This window comes from Procambarus clarkii, chromosome 44 (assembly GCF_040958095.1).
Source record: "Procambarus clarkii isolate CNS0578487 chromosome 44, FALCON_Pclarkii_2.0, whole genome shotgun sequence".
Taxonomy (NCBI): domain Eukaryota; kingdom Metazoa; phylum Arthropoda; class Malacostraca; order Decapoda; family Cambaridae; genus Procambarus; species Procambarus clarkii.
This window is the reverse complement of record NC_091193.1, coordinates 15,552,035-15,573,601: the sequence shown is the minus strand read 5'-3', so window position 1 is coordinate 15,573,601 and position 21,567 is coordinate 15,552,035. Positions and strand designations below refer to the sequence as shown.

The following is a 21,567-nucleotide window of genomic DNA, read 5'->3' as shown; positions in this document are numbered from 1 at the left end:
TTAATAATTTGTACCCTCAGTAATAACAATTGTACTCGTTTTCTTTAAAAGACAAATTTAAGGAGTAGCTAAAGAAAAGCCTCAGTACCCATCTGTGTATTATTTGATAAACATCTTTGTAAAATGTTCAGGACTAATTACTTTTATGTGTCCGCCTACTTTTTATATGGAATGCTCGTTGTTTCTTAAACATCCAAAACCTTTTTTCAGATTGTGAGTTCTGAGACATATATTTAGCGATTCTTACTGTGTAAGAACACAGTAGAACCCTATCCTCGTAGTGTTGAGGTGCCTTCCTTTGCACCTGTTCCTTCAGTGTTTAGAAGCTCATGATATACATATGAAACTTGTGAAATGTTTACAAAATCCCACATTATATCAGGTGTTCAAGCAACTTTGCAACAGTGTTTTTTTTTAAATCGCTAATTAGAGTTTGTGTAATGTTTAGAACCCTTCCTTGAAATGTTTGGGACAGTGTCCTTCAATTTTTTTGGAAATGTTTCTCCTCAAAATGTTTAAGCATAATGTGTTTTCTTTATTTTTCCATCTCCCTCTAGCCCCATGTTTAAGGCTTCCTCTTAGTAGAACTCCAATATTTATGTAAATGTTTGAAGAGCTCCACAGCACCGTTAAGCAACCTTCTAACTCTTTGTCTAGTTCTCAAGTTAACTCTATAAAATGGTCTCTCTCTCTCTCTCTTCCCATCCCCCAGCTAACAGAGGGCTCTAATGGTTCCCCTTCCAGTTCCACCACAGCTCTTCACGCAAGGGTATGTCCTCCCCTGCCTGCTATCCCTTGCATCTGTCTGCCTGTCTGTCTAGCTGTTTCTCTCTGTCATTTTCCGTCTCAGAAGGGGCAGACGGTTTCTCCCCTCCCCCCAGCGCCTATAACATCATCGTTCTCAGCTTCAGGGTATGTTTATTTTTTTTCTCTCTCTCTCACCCCATTCCCCGAAATTGCCTGATCTCAGTTTCTGTGTTGATGCTTGTATGCCTGTATGTGTGTGTGTGTGTGTGTGTGTGTGTGTGTGTGTATGTGTGTGTGTGTGTGTCTGTACTTTGTTATGTAACGGTTAATTATCGTTTTTTTTTGCTCGCCCCATTTTCGTTTACATTGTTTGTACCTCTTGTGTGTTTCCCCCTCTGTCTGTCTCTCTCTCTCTCTCTCTCTCTCTCTCTCTCTCTCTCTCTCTCTCTCTCTCTGCGTTTGTAAAAGTTAGTCTAGCTCTCCGAACGTGTTTTGTTCGTTTAACTTTCTGTTCGTGTTCTTTGTAATTTCGTTTAGCTTTCTTTTCGTATTCTTTGTAACTTGCTTTATGTACGTGTTCTGTATAGTTGTTTGGCTAGCGCTCCAAAAGTGTTCGTACAGCTCTCCGAACAAGTTCTGAGCCCGTCTGTCTGTAATGTTCGTAACTAAATGTGTCTCTCTCACTGTAAATGTCTCGTTATTGTTGTCGTTCTACTATTGACTTTGTGTAATTTTCAGGCATGTTATTATTTTGTTGTATAACATTGTCTTATATCTGTCGCCAGTTTGACAATGGGTAGGTTAGTATATTTTAATTCCATAGCATCTGTCTTTGCCTCAAGTGTATTGTCTTGTTTGTTCTATCTTCGATTCATCTGTTTATGTGTGTATTCATTTGTTTGTAACATTTATTTTTTTGTTTTTCCTCTTGCGTCCTCTCCAGAACTATCATAACAAAATGTCACTGCCTCGCTTCGAGTCTTTGCTCAGAGCATCTTACATAATCTTTCTTTGCTAATGATTTAATTATAAACGAATTTGCAGTCGCACGTCCAAGTTTGCGGTGTACCTGTGAATTTTCATAGAATGATCATCATCTCAATGTTTTTTTGTTTATGTACATCTACATTTGTGCAGCTGCCCTACACTATATGAAGGGGGGGAGTACAGTGTGTGTCAAGAACTATAGCTACGTGATGCTACAAATCCCCCCCATCACACGGGATGATTAATCATACAGGGCCATGTGTTACGTTGCTGCCCTGACAAACTTTCAGTGTTAAAAGTGTTCCAAGTTTAGGATTAATCTCGACTCTTAGTGGCACACTGATGGTGAGGAACACCGTGATTGTGCTCTAGTGGCGGATGTTGCAATACTCTCACATAGAGCGATATCAACATTTGAACTTTTAACTAAAATTAATAGTTCTCAGTAGCTCACAAAATCTCGTCTTGTTCGTTTTAAACATGTATAGCGCACAGCATGCGATATGTTACAGGACCTATCTCTGCACGGTTACAGGACCTATCTCGGCACGGTTACAGGACCTATCTCGGAACGATTACAGGGCCTATCTCTGCACGGTTCCATGACCTATCTCTGCACGATTACATGACCTATCTCTGCACTGTTCCAGGACCTATCTCTGCACGATTACAGGACCTATCTCTGCACGGTTACAGGACCTATCTCTGCACGGTTACAGGACCTATCTCTGCACGGTTCCAGGACCTATCTCTGCACGGTTACAGGACCTATCTCTGCACGGTTACAGGACCTTTACTGGCACCTTATAATTTACACATGGTAATACCTTCCTGAAGTTGAAACAGAGGTCTCCATTCACCATCTCACACAGTCACATTCAGGCGTTCGGCTCCACCATTGTTGCCTCAGACGGCTGGTCATAGCACGACATAGTTTCGGTGTCTGGGTGTTCACTGAGCCATTTTGCCCAGCAAATTGTGTTGTTTACACTAGTGTGCTTTGACAGTTTGCCTGGCTTGTTTACCATCGTCTTGCTTGCATTTAACGGTAATTTCTTTTATATATATATATATATATATATATATATATAGCTCTGCCTTCATCACCTGTCTGCATTTGCGTGTATCTGAAATGCATATTGTATATATATTGTATAATAAAAGATGATTTAACGTTTCCTCCGGTTGAACGAGGCTGATAACAATAGCTTGATCGCCGGTTATCTTGTCTTCAAGATAACCTTCAGCGTGTTCTGTCCCTTTATGAGGCCGTCACGCTCGGGAGCTCTTCCAGTGGTACTGTCTTTGGCTCTGTACCTCTTGCTTGGAACTTTTGGACAGTACTTTGGAGGGACAGTACTGTCCCTCTCACTGACCCGATCCGTCAAACTGCTATATTTTCTGTTTTTTTTTTCACGTTCCGTATTTAAAACGCTTTCTAACTGGTCCCTCACTTTCTTTTCATCTTACGTTCACTTAGCGGTTCCTTCCACAGTTCTTCCTTAGTTCGGGAGCCGGTCGGCCGAGCGGACAGCACACTGGACTTGTGATCCTGTGGTCTCGGGTTCGATCCCGGGCGCCGGCGAGAAACAATGGGCAGAGTTTCTTTCACCCTATGCCCCTGTTACCTAGCAGTAAAATAGGTACCTGGGTGTTAGTCAGCTGTCACGGGCTGCTTACTGGGGGTGGAGGCCTGGTCGAGGACCGGGCCGCGGGGACACTAAAGCCCCGAAATCATCTCAAGATAACTTCAAGATATGGTTCCGCCCTCTATTACTTCCTCAAGGCCTCCCTTCTGACTCCAACACCACCCTCACACACAGAGATCACACTAACGTGATGCCTCAAATGAACAAATCCACAAGGGCCGTGACGAGGATTCGAACCTGCGTCCGGGAGCATCCTCGTCACGGCCCTTGTGGATTTGTTCAACACCACCCTCCTCCTCCTCCTCCTCCTTCCTCTCACCACCTTGCCTCACACCTCACTCCTCTTCCTATGTTCCTGTCTCTCATGGCTGTTCCCTCACCCATCCACTCCTCTTTCCACACCGCTCTGACGTGTCAGAATTTGCAATATGGCGAAGTTTAATGGGCAATAATTCCACGCCATTGGGTGCAAACCGTAGGCCATATTTCTGGGAATTAGAAACACATAAGAGAATAAGAGCCGCCTTCCATCTTGCGATCACTCTCACTTTATAGATCCATAACAGTCATATCAACGCTAATCGCAGAGTGACGCAAAGAGACTCACATTCGTCCAGGCCAATGGAGAACAGATAGATAATGTCATCTGGCTCGACCAAGCTCACCGTGGGGAATTTATATTTTTGTTGGGGAGTGTGTGAGTGAGTAAGGTTTACTCACATGAGTTTCACCGTGAAATAATATATATATATATATATATATATATATATATATATATATATATATATATATATATATATATATATATATATAATATATATATATATTATATATATATATATTATATATATATATATTATATATATATATATATATATTATATATATATATATTATATATATATATATATATATATATATATATATATATATATATATATATATATATATAAAACAATGATCACAAAAACACTGATCCATGTATGCGGAAAAAACTACATGTGAAGAATTAAAGAATGCTGAACGCGTTTTCGGCTCAATTCGCCTTCATCAGAGCTAGACAGAGAGTATGACTATCTTGCATGACTCTTGCTCTAATGAAGAGCAAGAAGCATGCTCTGATGAAAGGGAATCGAGCCGAAAATGCGTTCAGCATTCTCTAATTCTTCACATGTGTTTTTTTTCCGCATACTTGGATCAGTGTTTTGTGATCGTTGTTGCATACAATATTCTGTTAATACGAGAACAAATATTATTATATAAATATAAAGCGAAACAGGATGATGAAGCTAAAACAGAGCATAAAAACTGAGTATAATATGAAGCCAACTGGGAAAAAAAGCTAGCTAATGTTTTGGAGCGCCTACTGGCAGGGATTAAATACAGCGGCACCAGACTGCCCGCTTTCCCTTGACTTGGCCTGCCCCAACCCCCGCTTCTCCCCCCATACTTCCACAACAATAGCGCCATTCTTTGGCAAAGGAACCGTCTTAAAAGTGACTTTGCGAGTCATAAAACAAACTGATTGAAGTATTGTAACTCTCTTCGACGAAGCCGAGAGGCCATCGCCAGAGCGCGGATTGGGAATAGATGATTCGGAAACTAACTCTTCATGGAGTTTGTGGGAGTGGACAGCGCTTCGAATTCGTGGTCCTGAGGTTTCGGGTTCGATCCCCGTTGGAGGCCGAAACAAGTAGGCAGAGTTTCTTTCATCCTGATGCACCTGTTCACATAGCAGTAAATAGGTACCAGGGAGTTAAGACAGCTGCTACGGGCTGCTTCCTGGGGGGTATGTAACAAAAAGGAGGCCTGGACGAAGACCGGGCCGCGGGGACGCTAAGCCCCGAAATCATCTCAAGATAAGGCAACACGAATAACTAATCTTATGTATTAGTATTATGATCAGTATTGATCAGTATCAGTTGATCAACTATTGATAGTTGATCAGTATTATGAAAATACAATCCTTTAGAAAAATTCATGCCACAACTAAATTATATCCGAATATAAAATAGCATTAAAAAAAAATATTCTAAATACCATATGCATAGTGAAAATTTTCCTTTTCTTTTCGGGAAGATGCTCAAGAAACTTATGAAAAAAGTGGGAAAAAATAGAAATGGAAATAGTATTTCGATGTTAATCAAAATTTTAAGGAAATAGGAAACCAAATACAAAAAAAATGGGTTTGCTAACTTTGCCTCCTAAACCCTCTCCTGAGCCTTGTATACACACACACACCTTGAGGAACTTTCTTGGTCCCTATTCCCACCTCTTAATGAAAAGATGTTCTGCTTTGTTTAGTGAAATTCCTTATAATTTTAATAGCAATTTTTGGCGTCTTTAATTTTGGATAACGCTGAGGTTATTTTCTAAAATCATTGTTGTCACTCCTTTTGACAATTTGCAATACTTGTATTATTTCTACTATTAACGTTTGGCTTGCAAGGCTGAACAAATTGAACTATTTTTTTATTGGGTCTCGTCTTCATCTTAATTGGGTGTAATATTTAACACTCGGCGAGGTGTACCCTTAAATCTTCATCGTACATCTTCATATTATATATATATATATTATATATATATATATATATATATATATATATATATATATATATATATATATATATATATATATAGGGAAGGGAGTACCACCTCTGGCTGGAAGAAGGGGGACCCATAGCCTCGGAGGAAACCACACATAACGCATTGGAGGGAATGTATATTCCCTCCAATACAGTTTCTGTGTGCTTTTCTCCTACCACCCCCTTCCCTTTTTTTTCCTTTATTGTGTATTTAAAGGTTACAAAACATACAAGACAAATGCCTAAAGGTTATGGATCTCTTGAAGCTCCTCCGCTTCTGGACAGGAACCGAGGACGCAGCAAGCATTTCCCCTCTGGATCGCCACACTGAGACGCTGAAATAAAAAACTGGAAGCTCTTGGGTCTCTGGTGACGTCAATGAGCTTGGACCCCAATTCCTTGAGAAATCCCAAGGCACTCTTGCCCCAGGGGCCATGCGTCTCAGACGCTATGGGAACAAAGAGGTATTGACCTTCCAGTCGCCTGTACTTGAGTGATTTTGCTGTTTCCCTGTGGTTGGCCGCCCCACCTGCTTGATCAGCTCCGAAGTGTACATAGGTGTCAGCCAGGGTGGATACACATGTGTAGTCCCACACCAACTGTCTACCCTCCTTCCATGAGTATATGGTGATGCCATCAGGGCGAAGTGCTGGGAAATCCGGGTTTTGGACCCCTAGGATGCGAGGTTCTCTCTCCGCTGGGCACCTAGCTGAGACGAGGCTTCTCTTGATGATGTCACTGACCTCGTTGTGTCTTGCATGCCAGCCCTTTATGCTTCCGCAATGCAACCCATGCAGTCCGTATTGGTCTGCTTCCACCCTGTTGCAAATACACTTGTATTCAGTGTATATATATATATATATATATATATATATATATATATATATATATATATATATATATATATATATATATATATATATTTATTTTTTCTGTGACCATTTTACCCTTTATTTGTTCTTTTATCAGGCAGTAAGCACATCCACATTAACATATATGTCATCCACACACACACCTGGCCGTCTCCATCCACATTCCCCACACCTTCAACACACACACACACACACACACACACACACACACACACACACACACACCTCGCCTCCACATACCCACATTTGGGTGTGCAGGTTTCTCTTCTCGCGAACCTGCAGGGAGCAGCCGCCCGGGTTCAATTTCCACGCGGAACGGTGTTGAAGGGGCTTTGTTGTCTCGACTTGCCTCAGGCGGGATGCAGGTATCATCTATGTTTCTGCAATAATTACAGGTAAAAGCCCCCTCCCCCCATCTCCCAACCACCCCCACCCTATACTCTTCCCCCATAACCCCCTCACCCTACCTACAACCACCCCCCCCCCCACCCTCACCCCAAAATAACATTAAACCTTCCGGTATCTATTTTCTGTTGCAGCCATGGGAGCCTCAGTGCTGTTATCCGGATTTCCCCTTCGAGGTGGTGTGTGGAGACTCTTGGGGGGAGAACCGCCTGCTTTTGGCCACCATTGAGGGAGTCTTCCTCGTCGAGGGTGAGCATTCCTTGGACAACTCTTGACTGTTGGGGTAAGGAGGAAAGTATCCTGGCGATCCACGTGGTGTCAGAGGTCGATGGTAAGGTCACGTGGTTGTTCGGGGTCAAGGAGTCAGGGTTTCATATGCTTTAAAATTGTAGTGAGGTCAAGATTGAGCATCGTTGGAGAATCCTTGTTTTCTTCAGAGGACGAGGTTGAGAGCTGCTGGCGCTCAAGCGTTGCTGGGAAAAAAGTGACTCACCTTTGTGCAAATTTCAAGCTTCCAATAAAATATTCAGAATTTCTTGAAAAAAACTTAAAAATCATAAACTCTATTGAACAAGAAAAGCTTTAGCTTTGAATGAATAGACAAATTTAAAGCGCAAGATAAAAAAAAATACCCACAATAGGTAAGGAATGGAACCAGAAACAGGCAGAATAAGACGAATATAAAAAGATTAAAATAAACAAAAAAAAAGAAGAGCAAGAATGATGCACATAGAAAAAAAAGATCATTAAAAAAAAACATCGACTGATGTGCAAATTCAAATGACATCATAACAAACCAACAGACAAGCTGTTCATATATATATAGCATAGCTGTATAGCTGTTTCTATAGACAGCTATAGAAGCAGCCTGTCAACTGACTCGGATGGAGAGGTAATTACTGTGTCTACAGGTGAGATACCTGAACAGATGACTATAGCGACTCCGGCAAGCAAGATGAGAGCTTTCCCTTCTCACATGGTAAGTCTTAGTCTTCGAGTTGCCCTGGAAGACGACTCGTCAAACCCTTAACCACTAGGATGGACAAGCTTGAACAATTAAGTTTCTCTATGGAACAGGGATTCCTTAGAGACATGGATACATCCTCCCTGATCAAGGACTCGAATCCACACCAATTCACAGGTGACAGGTGTTTCTTATCGTTCATTTCAAGACTGACTGTATTTCGTTGCTGCCCGTTCGTAAGACAGGTGTTTGGTCACTACGAGTTCATGAGAGACGTGGGTTTCCGTCCCTGACAGTTTAATAAAGACTGATGTTCCATCCTTCTCATATAGTTTTTGTATGCAAATCTGTCCACCATTCGTGAAGTCAACTGACCATATTTATCTAACAACAAATAATACCTATAATAATAATAATACAAATAAATAATAAAATCTGAGGAGTTTCAAAGGCCAGGCTACAAACTAGCTGATGCAGGATAACAGGTCCTAGTTCATATCAACCATTAAGGGACTTCAATTATATTTCTATCGAGCTCTACTCTTAATTAAAGACAGAGATAAAACACAGTTAATATATATTATATATATATATATATATATATATATATATATATATATATATATATATATATATATATATATATATATATATATATATATTTATATATATATGACAATGTCAGACCACGGAGGAAAAATGAAACAGGAAATTTCCTTAAGTACTTTCGTATATTAAATACATCTTCACCTTCTGAAGATGTATTTAATATACGAAAGTACTTAAGGAAATTTCCTGTTTCATTTTTCCTCCGTGGTCTGACATTGTCACATTCTTAATCACGTGTTTATTTTCGTGATATACATATATATATACATATATATATATATATATATATATATATATATATATATATATATATATATATATATATATATATATATGTATATATATATATATATATATATATATATATATATATATATATGTATATATATATATATATATATATATATATATATATATATATATATAAGAACGCAATGAAACATTGACCAAACACTCTCCCAAACATAAACAAGATGACCTTTCGCCAATCAGATTACGGCACGGTCAAGACCCCCCCAAAAAAATACAGATTTGGGGGGATTTTAAAGCCTTCGGGAGTAACTGGGAGTTAGCGGTGATGTTTTTGTTTTGAGGGGAGGGGAAAGAACGAGAGAGAGAGAGAGAGAGTGGAAGGATGGAGGGGAAGACAGAGGAAGGAGGGAAGGGCGCAGAGAGGGATAAGTGAACAAGGAAATTGGTGGAGGTTAAACAATAGATGAAGATATGAGGGGAAGATATCTGGGTGAAATTAAAGATAAAAAAGAGAATTTTAAATTAAGAGAAATGGAAAGATTAAAATGTAAAGGGAACTTGAAGAGAAAGTGGTGAGCAATGAATGCCACTGGAAAAAGATTAGGAGGCGCAGGTGAAGGAAAAAATGGAGCAGAAAAAGGTTCCAAATTAACAAATTTCTAGGCAACAAACAACACATGAATCTGATGACTTGCTCAATACTAGAGAACGAACAGGACAAAACAAGCCACTTTAAAGATTATAATAAAACAAAAACTAATTCCCCCCATTTGTTTTCCTCTGCACTAAAGTCAATTCCTCCCCCCCTCCCTCCTTCTGAAGCCAGGGAAGTTGATGCCCTATTTGATAGCTCCACCACTGAAGCAAATTCCCTCCCAACAGAGGGTGTTGCACACCGGCTGATTTTCGACAAGAGTGTGCAAGTCAAACAGCTAAGCGTCGTCGAGGCCCACGGGATTCTTCTCCTGAGAGCTGATAAAGGTATTCGATCCTCATGTTTAAGGTGTTAAGACAGTGTTTTTAAAGTAGTATTTCGATATGTATTGCATGTCTTTATATAATGCATGTTTTAGCTTTATATATATATATATATATATATATATATATATATATATATATATATATATATATATATATATATATATATATATATAGAAGGGGTACCACCTCTAGTGCAAGTGTAGGGACCCATAGCCTCGGAGAAGAAAATAAAGAGTACTCAGAGAAGACCTTGTGGATCCTCACTGAACACTTTGATATTTTCTTCTCCTACCACCCCTATTCTTTTGGTATGTGTGTATATTTATCTAACTTTATTTGAAAATGTCATTACACAAAAAAAGTTACAATATTGATTACATGCAGGGTGCAAGGCTGCTTGTCACAAGTTGTACAGCTCTTCCAGCTCCTCAGATGGCGGGCAGGAACCATGGATGCAGTGAGCATTTCCTCTCTGGATTGCCACACTAAGGCGCTGAAAAAGAAAACTGGCAGCTCTAGGGTCTCTAGTTGTTTCGATTAGCTTAGACCCCAACTCCTTCAAAAAGCTAGCAGCACTTTTACCCCAGGCGCCAAGTGTCTCTGAGGCAATGGGGACAAAATTGTAGTGGTGCTCAAGGTCTCTGTATTTACGTGACTTGGCCGCTTCCCGGTGATTGGCCGCTCCTCCTGCTTGTGTAGCACTGAAGTCAACATAGGTATTGGCTAAAGTTGAAACGCAAGTGTAGTCCCACACCAACTGTCTACCATTCTTCCAGGGGTTCACCGTGAATATATATATATATATATATATATATATATATATATATATATATATATATATATATATATATATATATATATATATTTATTTATGCTCGATGTTCCCTTCGGGAATCTTAATTTTAAGATGAATAGGAAAACCAGAGATATACTGAACATCTTGTTTCAGATTTTTTACTTTAAAATCCATAACGTTTCGAATACTTCTCGTATTCATCATCAGATCTAAAAGAAAAAACAGAAATCACAATCAAATAACTGGTAAACAAAGAACTCATAATGAATATAACTGCCTATCAAAGAAAGGAAAAAGATTAAAAAACAAAACACTTAAGCTTCCTTAAAGTGATCAATGCAAATAAAACTTATTAACTATCACATAGATAAAAGCTAATTCATTTCCTCTTGTAATGCATTAAAGGTATCAGCTCCACTACATGGTCCATTCTGTACCTGTATTACACCCATGTATAATGTCTGGTGTTAAACAATATATTCCATCTAAAATAATCAGCAATAAATTATGAACATTAAACTCACTAACAACACAACCCGGGATCCAACTACTAATTGTGTAAACATAATAACAATGAGAACTCTTACCTCAACAGCCTTTTGTCGACTAACAAAATTCAACAAAATAAACAATTCACTGAAATCACTTATTGGCACAATAGACATACAATATATCAACAGAAGCAGGTTGTAGTATTCTCACTCTAAATCATGGTATCTTATCTTGAGATTATTTCGGGGCTTTTTAGTGTCCCCGCGGCTAGGTCCTCGACCAGGCCTCCACCCCCAGGAAGCAGCCCGTGACAGCTGACTAACACCCAGGTATCTATTTTACTGCTAGGTAACAGGGGCATAGGGTGAAAGAAACGCTGCCCATTGTTTCTCGCCGGCGCCTGGGATCGAACCCAGGACCACAGGATCACAAGTCCAGTGTGCTGTCCGCTCGGCCGACCGGTAGCACAGATCGGTAAAATTTACTATTTACTTTTTGTCCATCATCATATATTTACCCTCTATATTCCTCCGCTTCAAGCAGATGGTCGCCTCATGCTTCGCTACTCTGAAAACAGAGATGTTTACTTCGCCGTTTATATTGGTTCCTATTCTATACAAATTCCTCGCTTGCCTGGATGATGGTGCTCACAAGTCACCATCACCTAGCTGGTGTGAGTGCTCAGCACGACCTCCTGCAAGGTCGTCCACCGGAGACGACCACCACTCACCTCTCTGGCTGAAATTTATGTCATTGTCCTCTGCGCGTTCTGGACGTCAGTGTGCAAAATTGTCTGCCACTTTGACCTGTTGACTCGTGTCCAACTTCCTTCCGTTTTCATGTCAGAACCAGACAGGTACTAGACGGGTTTCCTACTGGGGAGACAATAACTTTTGCATCGATGCCTCCTCCATCGCGGACGACAGTTTTCATTTCGATCTTACGAAATCACGAGTCTCATTTGCAGAGAGACTCTCTTCTTTCTTTACACACACACAGTCGGACTGTAGCTCTTGGTGCCGATCTCCGGTGACTATACTTCTGATGGCTGATCACCGCTGACGTGACCAGTTGTCTCGTGGAGAGACAGTCGGCCGTCTTACCAGGAATCTTGTAGACTTCTTAGTCAAGACATTCTCCAAAACTGCTGTGTTGAGGTCGGTAGTCTGTGGTCTATGTAGGCTCATGATGTTGCTTCTCAACAGCGTGATGCTGTGTTGCGACGTTCGCTTGTGTTGTTTACCTTCGTGGTTATGTCTTGCACGTTCTTGTCTCAGTACGTCCCTGGTAGTGTGTGGGTTTTGTTAGGTCGACTTTCCAGCGCGTTGCCTCGCCTTCAGACCAGCCGAGAGCCATAAACAAACTCTCCTGCACTTTTTTTCCTGGAATTTTAAGCGATGGAACGTGAAGATTTTCCCATGGCCTTCTGAACCGTGGCTGGGATTTCCGGGCTCGTTGGAGGGGATTTCTACACGTGATTTTGTTTGTATTGGTGAAAGGGATTTCTAGTCCTGTGCAATATTGATCTCGATTTTTTTTTTTAAACGCATGCTAGGGATTTAGAGATTGCGATAAGAGATTTGTGCAATTGTTATCGTTTCTTGTTCATCCTGTTCTTCCTCCCCCCCCTCCCCCCCCCCCGGATTTGTGAGGGTACTAAGATTGGTTTGGTGATATTCTTCATGCATAATAATGATGAAAATTATGATGCTAGTCATTGTAATGGTGACGTTGATGACAATGATGAAGTTTATAGTGAATCAATGACGATGGTGATGATGATGCCTATGAGGATGGTGATGATGACAGTGATGATTATGGTGAAAACGATGTTATTATAGGGATGATCACCATAGTTATGGTGATCGTGGTAATGATGGTGACCTGACACTGTTGTTGAATATTATATTAACGATGACAGTGATGGTGATATTGAAGGTGTTGAAAATATTTTCGTTTATATAATGAAGTGAAAAGCAATAGGTTGAGGATTCAATACCAGTTTTTTGAGCTTATAGCTTTAGTTTCCAGTTCCACTAGTTTGTATATAGTTATGCTTTCTACAGTGTGTGTGTGTGTGTGTGTGTGTGTGTGTGTGTGTGTGTGTGTGTGTGTGTGTGTGTGTGTGTGTGTGTGTGTGTGCCCGCGCGCGTGTGCGCTCCACCAATGGAAAACATCCCAACCTGACCCCATAGTCCTCTCCCACTCAAATAAAATAATACTCCCCCATAGTACTCGCGATCCCGTTTGGCTCCCTAACACCCACATTGCTCCCCCTCACCCCCACACACATACTCCCCTCTTCCCCACTCCCTTATTCACACGTGTACTGTTATAACGCGGCGAGAAGAGAAACGACCGAGTGATCCACGTGGCGTTTATTTACAAACAGACAATGACGTCACCAGGTTATAAGTTACATGACTTAGTATTTACAATGCTTATAAAACAAAAGAGCATCTGCTTGAAACATTATGCACCTAAGTATTACTTCACCCTACAAAATACCTTATTCTTAACACGTACTAACACCTAGCCAACACCCTACAAAATACCTTATTCTTAACACGTACTAACACCTAGCCAACAATCTCTATTTGCTCTGAGCCTCACAATAAAAAGTCCAGCATCCACAATCCTCCTTTGTCGGCCATCATGACTATGTTTCCCCTCGCCTACAGGACGTGACGGCAAGATTCACGTGTTCCGCTTATCTGACTTTGAGGGTGACGAGGAGCGGGTCAAGGTGAAGGTGGACCTCAAGGATCACCGCCTCGAGAGAACGAAAGGATGCCACCTCTACGCCATCTCCAGACCAGGAGGATCACACCTCAGAACGGTATATGAACACACACACATACAATATATATTATATATATATATATATATATATATATATATATATATATATATATATATATATATATATTATATATAATATATATATATATATACATATATATATATATTATATATATATACATACATATATATACATATATATATATTATATATATATTAATCCACCTAGAATAAATCTATATTTGCATCATTCTGTTTGTTCCATATTTTTACATAAGCTTAGTTTATGGAGAAATAATGTTTCAATAATACACACACACACACACACACACGTCATGTTTGTCCATCATTTTGTGTCCCTAAATAACTTCTAACCAAAACAAAATCATTGTATCCCGAGAAATCTACATTTCATTGCATAATATATTCTCAACCTTGTGTCTACCGTGAGATGGTTCCGGGGATCAATATCCCCCGCGGCCCGTGTAATCCCCTCTCTACAAGTGTCGCATGTATCCTATAAGTTCGAGGCTTTTTGCCCTGGTCTGACACCACTTGACACTGCAGGTGGTGGCAGTGGGCCGGAAGCTGCTCATTCTCCAGTGGCGCCACTCGGCGGCCTGGACGGCCTGGTGTCCCGCCTCCGACACCGACACTGTCGACGGATTCCAGTTTATTAGGGTGAGTACCAGACCTCAGTGCCAGGCCCCGTCCGAGGGTCACTTGAGTGTGACCTCCTGGGATGTGGCCAGTGCCAGAAATCCCGACAGTGTAAGAGTGATGCTATTATCTAAATTATTCCCTCAATATATTCGTGGTTCTCCACATATGTGTCATCAAGTAAAATGTGTTTGTTTACATCGCCTGCGGAATCATCGTAAGTGTGTACACACACAGGATCATACTCTTAGGTTTCACACACCTGTGCGGCGGACGTCGCAAATCCAGGTTCACGTGACGAAACGTCTCTCTTAGTTACGGAACGTGTCTGCTAGTTACGGACCGTCTCTCTTAGTTACGGAACGTGTTTGCTAGTTACGGACCGTCTCTCTTAGTTACGGAACGTGTCTGCTAGTTACGGGACGTCTCTCTTAGTTACGGAACGTGTCTGCTAGTTACGGACCGTCTCACTTAGTTACGGAACGTGTCTGCTAGTTACAGGACGTCTCTCTTAGTTACGGAACGTGTCTGCTAGTTACGGACCGTCTCACTTAGTTACGGAACGTGTCTGCTAGTTACGGGACGTCTCTCTTAGTTACGGAACGTGTCTGCTAGTTATGGGACGTCTCTCTTAGTTACGGAACGTGTCTGCTAGTTACGGAACGTGTCTGCTAGTTACGGACCGTCTCACTTAGCTACGGAACGTGTCTGCTAGTTACGGACCGTCTCACTTAGCTACGGAACGTGTCTGCTAGTTACGGACCGTCTCACTTAGTTACGGAACGTGTTTGCTAGTTACGGACCGTCTCACTTAGTTACGGAACGTGTTTGCTAGTTACGGACCGTCTCACTTAGTTACGGAACGTGTTTGCTAGTTACGGACCGTCTCACTTAGTTACGGAACGTGTCTGCTAGTTACGGGACGTCTCTCTTAGTTACGGAACGTGTCTGCTAGTTACGGACCGTCTCACTTAGTTACGGAACGTGTCTGCTAGTTACGGACCGTCTCACTTAGTTACGGAACGTGTTTGCTAGTTACGGACCGTCTCACTTAGTTACGGAACGTGTCTGCTAGTTACGGACCGTCTCACTTAGTTACGGAACGTGTCTGCTAGTTACGGACCGTCTCACTTAGCTACGGAACGTGTCTGCTAGTTACGGACCGTCTCTCTTAGCTACGGAACGTGTCTGCTAGTTACGGACCGTCTCACTTAGCTACGGAACGTGTCTGCTAGTTACGGACCGTCTCTCTTAGCTACGGAACGTTTCTGCTAGTTACGGACCGTCTCACTTAGCTACGGAACGTGTCTGCTAGTTACGGACCGTCTCTCTTAGCTACGGAACGTGTCTGCTAGTTACGGACCGTCTCTCTTAGCTACGGAACGTGTCTGCTAGTTACGGACCGTCTCTCTTAGCTACGGAACGTGTCTGCTAGTTACGGAACGTGTCTGCTAGTTACGGAAGGTGTGTATTTCCACAGGAGGTGTCGGTGTGCGAGGCTCCCAGCATCATCACCCTGGTCGACTCCCCTCTCGTGTCTTCGGCTGGCGGCCTCACCGATAACAAGATCTGTATTGGTAAGTCGGTCTACCTGCCACTCTTATTCCCTCCTTTGTTGCTCTCTCTCTCTCTCTCTCACTTTCTCTCTCTCTCTCCATAATCCCACTCTTTACTCCTTGCACCTCTTCTCGTGTCCTTAGTTGTTTTTTTCTTCGTTGTTGTAAGCTTCGAGCATTATTTTCCCTTTCATCATTCTCCTATCTCTTCCTTTGATTTGCCTTATTCCTGCCTTCTCTTTCATTTTCCATACTTATTCCCCTTTTTCTCTTTCGCCTTATCCCTTCCCCTCTTTTATTATTGCTTTATGTTGTCTCATGCTTGAAGCCTTATTTTGTTAATTTCTTTCTTCTCTTTTCTCCCGTCTCCTCCTATCATTTTTTTAAGCTCCCCGTGTAGTTTAACATTTTCTTAGACAATAAATTTGTTATTAAGTTTACAGTATAAAGTATTTGTAAAGTATACTTATAAAGTATAAACAATTAAGTATACGGAGATTCTATATTTTAAGGCAGTTATAACTTGCCCTTACAGACTGTAATTCAGAGCCTCTTTCCTCCTTTTCTTGAATTCGTTTCGGTCTGGGGCCTCGGATCTGGGAAGACTGTAGTGACACGATTCCCAGATTTAAGAAACTTATCGAAGCTCATTTTTGCCCGGAAACAACTTACGTTATCACATCGTTCTCATTGGCGTTTTAAACTTGTCGGATATAACAATAATTTAATTCAAACTCAAAACCTGTATTCATAAATGTCAGCAGATTTATAATTGGAAACGTTTACATAAAAGGTACAGTTTACTAATTATTTAACTCACAATAACAAAATAGCAAGTAAGATATCGTCATTATCAGGATCAGAAAATTTAGTTGGTAACTTACACAAATCATTTCTCTGTTGGTTAGAATAAGCAGGAGTATTATCAAGCTAAATAATAATAATTCATTGTATCGGGGGACAGGCAGCCAGTGCATTCATACACGTTAGTCTTATATCGAGGTCCCTATATTTATATCTTCGTGAAACAAGGTTGAATTAACTACAAGTCTCAGAAGACCCAATAAAAATTAATATGACCTGTGTTATGCACAAGTTCCTTCGAAACATGAATAAACTCGTGTATAACCAGTAATGACCTGATATAAATTTAACAGAACAACGACGCTTTCCATGAAGCTACGTAATTTTGAATGACCAGAAAGTACGTGTATGAATTCTGTGACCTCACATGATCCAAAGAGTGGATTAACCCCCTTTTTGATCACATGTTCCAGAAGTGGCAACCTTTCGAAGCGAGTAACTTTGCAATCCCCAACTTGTAGTCCTGTAAATCGTTTCTTCGTCAGGTTACAAGCACCAGTGGGACCTGGTCAGCGAGAGGACGGGCGAAGTCACCAAGCTACACCACGTCGAGGCCTCCAAGGTGAACCTCGTGGCCGCACTTGACATTTACGAAGACGACGAAGCCGAGCTCCTCCTGTGCTACAACAGTGAGTTTTGACGGTGTTCGATGCCAGTAACTAGCAAATAATCGAGGCAACAGGAGCCGTTCTCTAGGCAAGAACAATTTTCCATCGGCAGAAGATTTAGATGTTCTCGAGGTGACAATAGACGTCTTCGATGTTACTGTGGTCGGTTGATGAGGTTGTCTTTGGTCAAGTCGTTGGTTATTTTGAGGTAGCAGTTGGTTGTTTTTGTTGTAGTTGTTGTCATTCTTTATATATATTTGTATTCAAATTCCTGGATACTGAGGTGGTCGTCCTCGAAATATTACTAACTAGTGTTGGCAATCCTCAATGTTCTTAAGCGCAGAGAACGACGAAGGATTGGGTGAGGCATGTTGACCAGACCACACACTAGGTGAAGAGATGACGACGTTTCGGTCCGTCCTAGACCATCCTCAAGTCAAGTGAATCGACTTGAGAATGGTCCAGGACGGACCGAAACGTCGTCGTCCCTTCACCTCCTAGTGTGTGGTCTGGTCAACATACTTTAGCCACGTTATTGTGACTCCTCGCCTGCATTGGGTGAGGCGATTGCTGCCGAACTCCCGCTCTGATATAGTCGTCTTCCGGGTCTATTACCATCCCTCTGGATCAGTAGAGAGCCATCAAACAATTGTATGCTCGAAGTCGACTTTACTTGAATGTTGATTACTGGTATCAGCTCTCGAATGAACAGTGACAAATACAGTATTCGGGGCCCTCCTTAGATCGTTGGTGCGTGTGATCGTTGTCGCGTCCTTCACTATATATCCTCGCGATTCAGATTGGTATTGTTCGCCAGGCGACTTGCCCAATGTTCCATTCGGTGTTGCACGGTAGTTCCTGAGAAAAGCATACATAGCTTGTTTTCAGGATCGTCCTTCGGCCTGAGCACAGCGTACCGCTTTCATGAGAGGTTGGGGTGTTGAGAGTCATTATTATCTCCTTGCAAACGAAGTGAAAGACGTCAATTTATAGTATTCGTGGTGTGTCCAGTAGAGATTATACAGTCTCCAGAATTGCACTTGTATGTATATACTACTTTAGTACACTTCAGTTTGTCAGAGGCAGAAATGTTTTTTTCCTCATAATGAGGGACGCTGTACGAGAGTTGTTATAGTCGTGTTATGTGTTATAGTCGTATATAGTGTTATAGTCGTATATAGTGTTATATATAAGACGAATAATTGAGTTTTCTCTGCTTGGTATACCGTTCCAGTCAATTATATCTCGTATCCATGCACTAATGACGCTGTTTTTATATGTGTGTGTACTCACCTAGGTGTGATTGCGGGGGTTACGCTCTGGCTCTTTGGTCCTGCCTCTCAACTATCAATCAATTGATGTACAAATACCTGAGCCTACTGGGCTCTATCATATCTACATTTGAAATTGTATATGGCGTCAGCCTCCACCACATCACTGTCTAATGCATTCCACCTGTTAACTACTCTGACACTGAAAAAGTTCTTTCTAACGTCCCTGTGGCTCATTTGGGTACTCAGTCTGCACCTGTGTCCCCTTATTCGCGTACCACCCGTGTTAAACAGTTTATATACTAAAATATATATATATATATATGTCGTACCTAGTAGCCAGAACGCACTTCTCAGCTTACTATGCAAGGCCCGATTTGCCTAATAAGCCAAGTTTTCCTGAATTAATATATTTTCTCTATTTTTTTTCTTATGAAATGATAAAGCTACCCATTTCCTTATGTATGAGGTCAATTTTATTTTATTGGAGTTAAAATTAACGTAGATATATGACCGAACCTAACCAACCCTACCTAACCTAACCTAACCTATCTCTAAAGGTTAGGTTGGGTTAGGTAGCCGAAAAAGTTAGGTTAGGTTAGGTTAGGTAGGTTAGGTAGTCGAAAAATAATTAATTCATGAAAACTTGGCTTATTAGGCAAATCGGGTCTTGCATAGTAGGCTGAGAAGTGAGTTCTGGCTACTAGGTACGACATATATATATATATATATATATATATATATATATATATATATATATATATATATATACGTGTGATAATACATGTTTAGTTATACATGTGTGTGTATATTATATACCTAATAGGCCAAGTTGCCTAACAAGCAGATTTTTTTTTTTAATTATATATTTTTTACAGATCTTATGCAACAATAAAGCTTTCCATTACATTATATATGATTTGAATTTTTTTAATTTGAGCTAAAACTAACATAACAATTTGATCAGACCTAAGTCAATAATCCATGTCCTTTATATAATGTAATAACATCATTTGGAATAAAACAATTTGAAAAGAAATATTTGAAATTAACTAAAATCACTCTGCCTGTTAGACAAACTGTGCCTTGCACACTACACCAAGTAGTGATATTCTGGCTATCAGGTTCATAATTATAAATACAATAACAGAACACATGTACTTTATAATATTTTATATCGATCATATATTAGGATTTCTTAGTTTCTCCGTACTATTATCATATTAGAATTCATAATAAGTGACTGTCTCTTTACCACTCCATTCTTTATCCCAAATTCAACAGTATCAAAATTCTGTTCACTAATATTTCTTCCGTTTCGTTCTTCGACAGACACTTGCCATTTCCAGAAACTAACGGAGGACTGTTCTAATGAGTTCGACTTCCAGTGGAACTCTGTACCAGAAGCCATTGGTGAGTGGTTCCTCCGAGGTTGTAACGCTGGAGAGTACTGATGGTCCTCTTACCCTCCTTGCCGCTACCATATATATATATATATATAGCTAACCACCTTATCGTGGATAAAATTTCATACGCCTGGATAATCGGAATATCGAACCACCGACCACATAGACAGAGCAGCCAGTCGCTCTACCTAGTGAGCGTCTGTGGTCGGGTCCGATTGTCCAGTCCGGGTGAATGAAATATATATATATATATATGCATTATATATATGAACCTTAATATCTTAGGCATTATAATGAAAATGTACTACATGTATATTTACAAATTGCAAAATATCAGAAATATATGATAAGAGCATAATCACATATGTTGCCATATATGTCGCTACACAGTTCTCAACCCACATAATATTGAAATATGTCACAATACTCTGCAGAGCATTTCCGAATAATTACAGCAAAAATGTATACACAACTATGTTAAAACTCACGACACCTACACACCTACACACACACACTCAAACACACACACACACACACACACACACACACACTCTATATGCAACAGAGCCCGATAGGCTCAGGAATCTGTACACCTGTTGATTGACGGTTGAGAGGCGGGACCAAAGAGCCAGAGCTCAACCCCCGCAAACACAACTAGGTGAGTACAACTAGGTGAGTACACACACACACACACACACACACACACACACACACACACACACACACACACACACACACACACACACACACACACACACACACCACTGCCTACCCCCCACAAACCCAAGCCACACAAACGTTTTTCACCTCAGCACACCATAGTACCCAAATACACACTCATCCCACACATGTATCATATACCACTATTCCATCCATCACCACATACCTTCAATCACCCAGAAACAACAATACATACCTACATATAACCACACACATATCCCCCACATACCCTCACCACCCTTACACATACCCCTCACCATTCCTACACATCCCCACATATCCCACATACACCACATTCACCCCTCACCCCAGAAACTAGCCGTCTAACATTGTCTCTCTCTC

General features: G+C 40.8%; 1 protein-coding gene across 1 annotated transcript in view; it reads left to right on the top strand.

Moving 5' to 3' along the window:
* The window catches only part of LOC123745134 (GTPase-activating Rap/Ran-GAP domain-like protein 3), a 311,764-nt gene that overhangs the window by 275,301 nt on the left and 14,896 nt on the right, over positions 1 to 21,567 (top strand). The window contains exons 15-22 of the mRNA XM_069300473.1: positions 713 to 769; positions 7,379 to 7,493; positions 9,952 to 10,050; positions 14,020 to 14,177; positions 14,708 to 14,821; positions 16,281 to 16,377; positions 17,706 to 17,849; positions 20,432 to 20,512. Coding sequence (XP_069156574.1) covers positions 713 to 769; positions 7,379 to 7,493; positions 9,952 to 10,050; positions 14,020 to 14,177; positions 14,708 to 14,821; positions 16,281 to 16,377; positions 17,706 to 17,849; positions 20,432 to 20,512 — 865 coding nt within the window. The remainder of the gene's footprint in view (positions 1 to 712; positions 770 to 7,378; positions 7,494 to 9,951; positions 10,051 to 14,019; positions 14,178 to 14,707; positions 14,822 to 16,280; positions 16,378 to 17,705; positions 17,850 to 20,431; positions 20,513 to 21,567) is intronic.